Source organism: Microtus ochrogaster, chromosome 17, assembly GCF_000317375.1.
Source record: "Microtus ochrogaster isolate Prairie Vole_2 chromosome 17, MicOch1.0, whole genome shotgun sequence".
NCBI classification, from domain to species: domain Eukaryota; kingdom Metazoa; phylum Chordata; class Mammalia; order Rodentia; family Cricetidae; genus Microtus; species Microtus ochrogaster.
Genome location: NC_022019.1, coordinates 1413036 through 1423207, shown reverse-complemented (window position 1 = coordinate 1423207; position 10172 = coordinate 1413036). Strand labels below are relative to the sequence as shown.

The window sequence follows — 10172 nt, the reverse complement described above, 5'->3', positions numbered from 1 at the left end:
GCCCTCTCGATGTCAGCAAGGACCCTGAGAAGAGCTGCGAGCCACCAAAGTGCTGTCAGTGATGAGAAAGACAGAACTAACTACATGAAACCAGCTGTCTTTCCTTCAGCCTCCCCTGTCAAAGCAACATCTAGAAAACCTTTTGGGATCCTTTCTCCAAATGTTCTGTGCAGTATGAGTGGGAAGAGTCCTGTGGAGAACAGCTTGAATGTGAAAGCCAAAAAGAATGTGCCATCTGCAACAGTACACCAGAGTGAAGAAGAGGGGCTGCCTGGGAGCTGGGCTATTGTCAAACCTGGAAACACAAAGGAGAAAATTGCATTCTTTGCAGCCCACCAGTGTAGCAATAGGATAGGATCTATGAAAATAAAAAGCTCCTGGGATATCGATGGGAGAGCCACTAAAAGAAGGAAAAAATCAGGAGATCTTAAGAAAGCCAAGGTGCAGTTAGAAAGGATGAGAGAACTCAACAGCCAGTGCTGCCAGCCCGAGCCATTTGCCTGTGGCATCGAGCACTGCTCTGTGCATTATGTGGGTGACGGTGGGGATGGTGTCCACAGTGGGAGGCCTCTGTCGGTGATACAGATGGTTGCCTTCCTTGAGCAGAGAGCCAGTGCTCTGCTAGCTAGCTGTGCAAAGAACTGCACAAATTCTCCTGCCATTGTGAAGATTACTGGCCAGTCCCGAGGTTTGCCTCCTGCACCTGAGCCCTTCTCTGCTCTGGGAACTTGTGAAGAACCCACGGAAAGAGGAAATCCTGAGGCTGGCAGATCACAGAGCGAACCAGTCCGTGTCCTTGACATGGTAGCCAGGCTGGAGTCCGAGTGCCTGAAGCACCAGGGCCAGAGGGAACCTGGGACTCTGTCACGGAATAACAGCTTCCGTCGAAATGTAGGCAGGGTGCTGCTCACTAATGGTGCTCAGGCCAATGACAAGGATGACAAAAGCACCACAGACGCACCTGACACCCACGCTCACCCCATGCAGTTGGTGTCTGTGGGTGAAGGACCCTCCACAGCTGACCACTGTTCTGTGGGTGGCCAGGCCTGGGATGGTATGTCTCAGGGCTGTCCCTCATTGCCAGCAGTTGTGAGCTTCCAGATGGACAGTACAGAATTAGAACCAGGTCAGCAAACAGCTGTGAGAAACTGCAACCAGCATGACATAGAAATGACAGACGCACTTGATGAGCCATCCTTTTCTTCTCACACCTGCCTCCAAGCCGCTGAGGTGCCCTCAGATGCCGTCCGCTGTATGAGCCAAGCCCTGGGACCACTCACAAAGCCCAGTCCTGCCCAGAGAAAGGAAACTGTGTGCATGAGCATCACTGTGTGCACAGTGGAGACAGCCCAGCCTTCTGCTGTCGACGCCCGTGAAGAGCCTCTCCCGGGGATGCTGTTTTTCCTGTCACCTGGACGGGACCAGCCAGAGTGCTCCCAGTTGAAAGAACACACAACACAAAAGGCTTCAGAGGCCAATAACCCTCAAGATGCTGCTGAGGGCAACAGCGTATGTGAAGAGAAGGATGCTTCTGTGGAGCCATTTGTCCCAGCAGCCTCTGCGGGGGAAAGTACATTTCCAGTGCTAGAAGCATCCAGTTGGAAGAAGCAGGTGTCTCAGGACTTCCTGGAGACCAGGTTTAAAATCCAGCAGCTTCTGGAGCCACAGCAGTACATGGTGTGCCTGCCTCACCACATCATGGTGAGAATCTTCAGGCTACTCCCTACCAGGAGTCTAGCAGTTCTTAAATGTACCTGCCGCTACTTCAAGTTCATCATCGAATACTACAACATCAGGCCAGCAGATTCTCGGTGGGTTCGAGACCCACGCTATAGAGAAGACCCTTGCAAACAGTGCAAGAAAAAGTATGTGAAAGGGGATGTGTCCCTGTGCCGCTGGCACCCCAAACCCTACTGCCAGGCACTGCCTTACGGACCTGGATACTGGATGTGCTGCCACCGCTCTCAGAAGGCCTTTCCTGGCTGTAAGCTGGGCCTTCATGACAATCACTGGTTACCTGCCTGCCACAGCTTTAACCGGGCAATCCATAAGAAATCAAGAGGGAGTGAAACGGAAGAGGAGTGCTGAAGTCCACGCGAGAGGCAGGGACTGAAACACCTGGGTCAGCCCCGAGGCATGTGACCTCACCCTCGCCCTTTGAGAGTCTCTGCTCAGATCAGACTGCCGTGGCTCAGGCAGTTTTTAACTCTGAATTTACCAACGTACATGAGATTCGTTCCATGGTTTTGTATAGTAGTGCCTCGCATTAACCCTTCAGCTGTGCAGAACTGCCTGTTTTCTTCCACCAAGGACATTCCGAGGTCACCAAGCAGTCTGCACTAGGGTCCTGACGTGTTCCAGTACTAACTGTATTTGAAGTGAGTGGAGAAGAAAGCAAACCTCGGAGAATTCTGCCTAACCCCGAAAACTGGGCACCTTCCCTTCTACCTTGTATGCTTGATCCTGTGAGAATGACGCCTGTGGATGGAGTTTGTGCCCTGTGCTGTTTACAGTGTATATATGGTTGTGTTTGCATGGGGCTGTGGAAGTGCACATTAAACCTGAGCGCCTTTACTTGGGATGAGTGCTTTGGCCCCTCTGTAAATGACAGATTAAACCCGATATTGTATATTACGGACAGTTGACCACAGAATAAGACAGTGTCATATAATAGTCAGATCAAAACATTGTCCATCCTCTTGTCTGGTTTCAAATCTTTTTCTTGAAACTTCAATAAAAATGCACACTCTAAATGGGGCCTGAGTTTACAGAGATTTGGGGGGTGTAAGATATAATCTCTTTAGATTTTATGTGTGAATGTGGGTGGTGTTGGACCCTCTGAAACTGCGCTGGGAACCGAACCTGGGTCCTCTGCAAGAGCAAAAAAGTTCTTTTAACTACTGAGGCATTGCAGGCCAAAGATTTATTTTCTGTGTGCCTGTGCTTGCTTTGAGTGCGAGCACCCTCGGAGGGCAGAGGTGGCAGGCCCTCCACCATGGAGGGCAGAGGTGGCAGGCCCTCCACCGTGGAGGGCAGAGGTGGCAGGCCTTCCACTGGAGCTTGACTCACGGGCAGTGTGAGTCACCCAATGAACCGAACCCACTTCTGCCGAAGTCATCTCTGCATCTCTGGCATGGGAGGTTTTTAATGGTTCTTAGGAATTGAGTTGTAATTTAAAAAACAAACTTTGATGTTTGCTTCCCAGGTGCCTGAGGAGGCCAAGAGAGGGCATCAGACCCAAGAACTGGAGTTAGAATGGGTTTTGAGCCCTTGTGCCATTGCTAAGAATCCGGGTCCTCTGGAAGAACAGCCAGTGTTCCTGGTGCAATCTCTCTAGCCCTGTTAAGGACTTTCTAAAGTTTTGTTTTGAAGCCATTTGTGGTGGCTTATGCCAGAAATCACAGAACTCTGGGGGCAAGGCAAGCATTGCTGAGCTTGAAGCGTCCCTGGGTTAAAAATTTCAAGCACACCCTAAAAAAAATTATTCAAAGGGAGATAGCACCAAAAGTTGGTGCTGTAAAAAAAATAATCCAAAAGCTAGGTCAGTCTGAAATGAAGCACACACGTACAGGACGCACGCCCACAGTCACACACCTTGTTGTAGCTGTAAGCAGGGAGGACAGATGACAAATGTGGGCGAGCAATGGGAAGGAGAGAGCAGTGGTTCCCTTTTAAGGAGGATACAAACTTGGCCAGGACTCGCAGGGAGCAGAGGTCAGGACAACAGCTAGGTAGAGCTGGCTTGACCTATATTGAACAAAGTGGCTTCCAAATTGGAATTTAGTTGTTTTGAGTTTTGATTTTAAAGTATGTGTGTACATGCGTGAGTAAGCCAGGTGTCAGGTCCCCTGCACATGGGATTACAAGTTATGTGAGTCTTGGGAGCCAGACTTGGGTTTGTGGCTCCTAACAGCTGAACCATCTCTCTGGTTTGGGTTTTCTTTTATTCTTAACCATAACTGCTGAGGGCAGGCTGAAACTGCAAAGTGACCATGCCAGGGAGGCCACCCCTGACAAACGGGCCATGCTATGATGGCCTGCAGACTCAGGCTGAGAACAGCTCGTCTTCAAGACATCTGCTGTTGATTTGTGAGGACTGGCAATCAGCATCCAGGAAGTTTGTGCTGTCAAATCCCTCCTAAGGTGAGGTTAAGGAGAAACCCACAGGGCGGAAACAGTGTGGCGTGCCTCATGATGCACTGTGCTCAACTGCTGGCCATGGTTCTCCCCATGGATGCACAGGATAAATAACTGGGTTTTCATGAGTCAGCATTCCTGACCTGGTTATCACATGCTAGACAGCTGTGTGGGGCTGGGCTGGCTGAGCCGGGCCATAGGATGGCCCCATGCCACTTGGCATTACCTCAGAAATAGATGGCCCGATTGGACAGTGGCAGGACAGGGTTCCCGGTGCTGAATAGAGAGAGGCTTTTGCTGGTTCTATCAGAAAGCACCCATGCTGCCAGACTGTAATGCTGCTTTTGAGAAAGACTGTGTGGCCCCCTAGTGTCGAATGTAGAAATAGCCCACTCTTTGATTTTGGTTTTAAGATTTTACATGAAGATGTTTTTGCCTGCATGTATGTGTGCCGCATGCATGCAGTCCTGTGGAAGCCGAAACAGGGCATCATTCCCCTAAGACTGGAGTTGCAGTTGAGCTCTGTCCTGTAGGTGCTGGGAACCGAACCACAGTGCTCTGGAAGAGCCGCCAGTGTTAAGCACGTCTCTGAAGCACCCTGGAGAACATGGTGCTCCCTTCCTGTATCACTAAAGGACCATGACAAACATTCCAGGGCCCTCCCCTCCCTAGCAGCCAAAGAACACCTGCAATTTCAGCTCCTCCAGCCTTGCCTACCCGTGCCTCCCCCACCTCATTTTAAGTCCATCCTTGGCTACGCAGTGAGACCCTCCCAGCAGAACCCAGAACATAATGCACCTGTTGATGTCTGCCCTGCGCACTGACGGCTGCACCCCAGCATCTGCTGGAACGCAGTCCTACTTTCTTTTCTGGTGCCACTCAGGAGCCCCAACACAATCCTCTGTATCACTGTGTGCAGTTCCGTAGACCCATGGGGCACCTAGTTTGAGCTTCTATCTGCACTGCCTCGTGGTACACACTTCATGTTTGCAACTGTGTTTGATCAGCAAGCTCTCTATAGTTGAGCCAAATTCCCAACCCTTTTCACATTTTTTTCGAGATATGGTCTTAGATAGCCTAGGCTATCCTCACACTTATGATCTTTCTGCCCCCAGCCTTCTGAGTACCTGGGATTACAGGCATGTACCACCAGACTTGGCTTCCTAGTGCCAACTCAATGTGACAGGTGCAGGCATGTTTGGATGGCAGTGACTCCCGGAAGAGAATTTTAAGATCTCTGCCTCTGGACAGAGCTGATCCCAGGGAACCATGCTTGTCTAGAGACGTTCCTACAGAAGCTGTGGCTATTTTGTTCTGAACCCAATGACGCATGCTTGCTATACACTATGGTGGCTGTGGGCAGGTACTTACGGCCTGGCACTGTCTACTCACCTTCGGTCATGTGACTTTCAGTGCCTCTTAGACTTCCGGGCATCTTGGACAGTTTTCACAAGGACTACCAGCTCTTTGCCATGTCAGTTTTTGCCATTTCTTTGCTGAGCAGACAGTTTGTCTTCCTTCACCCACCGACTGCATCATATATACCGTAATCATTTGACACTGAGCCCTTCTTCGCACTGAACGGTGGCAGTAATGAATGGATGTGACCCACTGCGCATTAGGTACTAAGTCCTGCAGCTGTATGTTGTGCACACAGAATTCTATCGTCTGTTCCCTTTGGGTTCAGATGGGCTAGTGTTAGAAGTGTAGGGAGCACACCACCCCCCCTGACATGCACACCACTCCCAACTTTATGGACATTTATGGCCAGAGCTGATGTTTGCAAAGCCTCGTGGAAAGAGCAAACAGTTTTGGCACCTTTGGGTGCCCCACATCTATCTTTGCCTAGCTGAAGCAGAACCTCATTGGAGCAGCACCCCACTCTGGGTGGCTGAACGTGCTACCTGGGGGAAGTCACTAGAGTTAGCAGCTCAGAACAGAACTGGACTGGAGCAGACGTGGCATCCCTTGTGGAAAGAGAAAACCTAGTCATAGCAGTGAGGGCTGCTGAGATGGTTCATCGGGTAAACGCTTGCTGCATGAGCCTGGCAGCTACTTAGGGGGGCAGAGAATGGACTCCACAAAGCTGTCGTCTTACCTCTACACGTTTGTAGCACACATGCCCCCTCTAGTAAGAACTGTAATTTTTTAAAAAGCCAATGAAACATTTTTCACCTTTTCCTAAGCCCCCTTAATAGAGAACAGAAGTGAGTTTCCAAAGGTATCTGTTTTAGAGGGGCTTTGTTTTCCACTGGTACTGGGAGTCCAACCCAGAGCCAGGCTAGGTGGCTGGGTCACCATTAAGCTGCAACCCTGCCTTTTAAAAGGTTGATTTGTTGCATTTGAATTTTGAGATGGATTCCAAGTTGCTCAGGCTGAGCTGAACTTGTTTTGCCGCAGCCTTTTCAGGGCTGGATGAGTCACCGTGCCTGCTCCCTCTTTATTTGGGACAGGGATTTTCTGTGTAGTCCTGGCTGTCCTGGAACCCATTCTGTAGACCAGGCTGGCCTCACAGAGATCTACCAGCCTCTGCTTCCAGAGTGCTGGGACTAAAATCGTGCACCACCACCGCCCAGTCCTCCTGACTTCTGGCAGGGTCTCATGGAACATGGAATACTCCTGTCTACTCCTAGGTACTGACATTACAGGAATATGCCATCATACCTATACACATCAAACTATATTTTAGGGTGGGTTTGCAAAAATCAAAACAAGGCCCTTGAACATTTTCACCTTGAAATAATAAGCACATGGGAACTAGGTTCTCAAGTGAGCACTGGGGGGAAGTGGCATATGGTCAAATTTACTCTTGAAAATGTGGTGCCTACCACTTAGTCAAAGGCAGCTATTACCAGTACATAGCATGTCAGTCAGGTAAGGCTAGCTGATGTGGCTGTGCTGGGCAGTATGCAGACACAGGACTTGGGAAGAGGCAACAGCACTGGGTGTGCAATCGGCTGTGCCTTTCAGTGAGCTCGCTCCCTCCCTCTTCTGCACACACTGAACGGCAAAATCAAAGCACCGAGTCTAAGACCTGATAATGGGCTCCATCATGGAGTATATGTTCATGCTTATTTATTTATTTATTTATTTATTTATTTATACAATATTCAGTGTGTATGTCTGCAGGCCAGAAGAGGGCACCAGACCTCATTACAGATGGTTGTGAGCCACCATGTGGTTTCCGGGAATTGAACTCAGGACCTTTGGAAGAGCAGGCAATGCTCTTAACCACTGAGCCATCTCTCCAGCCCTCATGTTTTTTTTTAAATCAGTGGCCAGATACAATCAGAAAAATGGAAAGTTGCATTTAATCCAATTTGTCCCTGCTACATTGTGGTATCACATGACACGTCTGCATAGCTGTGTTTGGTAGGAATTGAGCCAAGCTTGGCCTGCCCAGTCTTTCTTATTCTGGGACCAAGCTGCTGGTCTCCGCTGGTCTTCATCTCCAGTCCTTGAGTGGCTGCAAGGAGTATAGTCGCTGGCTCACTTTGCCTTATTTTCCCTCCCACACAGGAGGCTGGCTGTTCCGGGGTTCACACTGGGACCTGTGGCATGACCTTTTCCATGGCCAGCAGTCTTGGCCCTGGCCTTCTTGAACCTGCTAAGTGGACTCAGAAGAACAAATGACTACACAGAAAATGAGCAAGTTCATGTGTTTATTTATAAGGGTGTGAATATAGGAGTGTGCCATCCCCAATATTTGCCAAGCCCAGGACAAAGACAGAAAACACATCTTCATGGGCTGGAGAGATGGCTCAGCCGTTGAGGGCTAGGCTCACAACCATAAAGAAAACACATCTTCATCCCATCCTCCACTTTCCCCACCTCTGGCCCCTTTCTGTCCCCTGCACAGACGCACACCTTCACACACGGCAGGGCTTGTTGAGCCTCACTAGGAGCCCTGGCTATCCTGGGAGCTTACTATGTAGACCTGGTGTCTCAGGGTTTCTATTATGGTGAAGAGACACCAAGACCACAGGAACTCTTAAAGGAAAAACATCTAATTAGGGTGGCTGACATTTTCAGAGGTTCAGTCCATTACCATCATGGTGTGACAGTGACATGCAGATAGATGGCACTGGAGAAGTAGCTGCGTGTCCAACGCCATGTTTGTAGGCAACAGGAATCGGTCCGTCTCAATGGGAGTAGCTTGAGCATGTGAGATCTCAAAGCCAACCTCCATAGTAACACACTTCCTCTAGCATGGCCACACCTCCTAAATGTGGCACTCCCTTTGGGGATCATTTCCGTCAAGCCATCACACCAGGCTAACTTCCAACTCAAGAAACACCTACCTCTGCCTCCCACCTAACCAAACACTTAAGGGCTCTTCTCTCTGTGGAGGACAAAGCTCAAGGTTCAGCCTTAAACTATAGAATCAACTTCTGGAAGTGAGAGTCCAAGGTGGCAGCTTCGTGTATAGTGAGGTCTGAGCGCTCATAGGCCTGGGAAGGAATGGAAGAAATAGACGAGATGAAACAGGAAGGCTTCAAAAGTTGATGCAGCCCACTGAGCAGGAAGTAGTGAACCTGGAGGGGCAATGGAAGATAACCCAAGAAAGCCCTGTGCAGAATACACGAAGCAAGAATACAGTCACTGTGTCAGAGAGACTTTCCCCATGTACAGCCCCTTAAAGGCTGCTTCAGAATATCCCCCTTGTGCTTGGAAACAGAAACCTATTGCCTAAGTCTTCAGGCTCTTCCAGATCCCTTAGTACTCAGATACTCCAATTTCAGATTGATTAATTAATTAGTGAGACCATGAGCAAATCTCTGCATAAGTTCTATTATTGCTGGTGGCACTTGGGAAGCAGAGTTCAAGGCCGGCCTGGTCTAGAGAGTGAGTTCTATGACAGCCAGGGCTGCTATATAGAGAACCCTGTCTTGAAGAAAAAAAATTCTATTATTTCCCCTTGACCGTGTAGCTATACTCCAATGATCTTAGTACAAAGAGGTGTAGAAAGGTTGTGATTTAACGGGAACGAAGGAGTGCCCAGATGCAGAATTTCTAGCAAGTTCCCAAGCTGATACTGATTTTGCAGTTATAGGCTCATACCAGTAGAAAGTGAGCAATGTTGGAGCAAGCCTCTTGGGCATGCCCAGTGCAGCAGAAGCTTGCAGCTCTTGGGGTCTTTCTCTAAGGCCATCAAGGAGACAGAGTTCCCTGATGCCATCAGCGGTAGCACCCACAGACAGCCTATTTCCCTGTCACTACTAGACCTCCTCCTGCTCGGCTGCTGCTCAGATCATCTGCCTGTCACTGCTGCGGCCTTCTGGCTACTGCTGCCAACCCATCCAGCAACTATCCAAACTGAGAGCTATGCATGCATTTGTTTACACCCTCAGAAATGTCTTCAGAACTTTTAAAGTTAGGAAAATGCAGTAGTAAACAGTGTAGGAAAGTATTTCCCTCAACACCTGGGTGGCCTTGGAAGTCAGTAAATGCTAAAACACATACTCAAAGGTGAGGGCACAGGGTGATGGTGTGGGTTCTGGGGTATCCAGAGTCTTCACCCAGGAGCTCTCTCTCAAGTGGCCCGCCCATTTTCACCACTGACCTTGAACCTCCAATCAATTTCTTGGCTTTTGAAAATAGATTTCTAGCTTGGGCTTGGGAACAGATACCTTTAGTCCCAGTACTCACGAGGCAGGGGCAAGTAGATCTCTGTGAGTCTGACATTAGCCTGGACAACAGAGCAAGTTTCAGGCCAGCCAGAACTTCATAGTTAGACTCTGTCTCAAGAAAGACTTCTTTGTGTGAATGAACGCTTTGCCTGCATATATGTATTTACAGCACATGCAGCCCATGAAACCCAGAGGCATTGGGTGCCCTGGAACAACCGTGTGGGTGCTGGGAATTGAATCAAAGTCCTCTGCAAGAGCAGCCAGCACTCAACCTCTAAGACATCTCTCCAGCCTCAATCTCTTGCATTTTAAGTACATTACTTTCCATCAGACCCCCTCTCACATCCCAGTCCCTTGTACTCACAGCCAAGTCTGCAGCCCTGAGTCTAACCCCTGGACACGGAG

At 49.4% G+C, this 10172-nt stretch overlaps 1 protein-coding gene across 1 annotated transcript; it reads left to right on the top strand.

The window, feature by feature from the left end:
• The first annotated feature begins 6 nt into the window (after positions 1–6).
• Positions 7–2758, top strand: Fbxo34 (F-box protein 34). Its single transcript, XM_005355358.2, has one exon. The coding sequence runs from the start codon at positions 10–12 to the stop codon at positions 2086–2088; it is 2079 nt and encodes a 692-aa protein (XP_005355415.1). The 5' UTR covers positions 7–9; the 3' UTR covers positions 2089–2758.
• The last annotated feature ends 7414 nt before the right edge of the window (positions 2759–10172 follow it).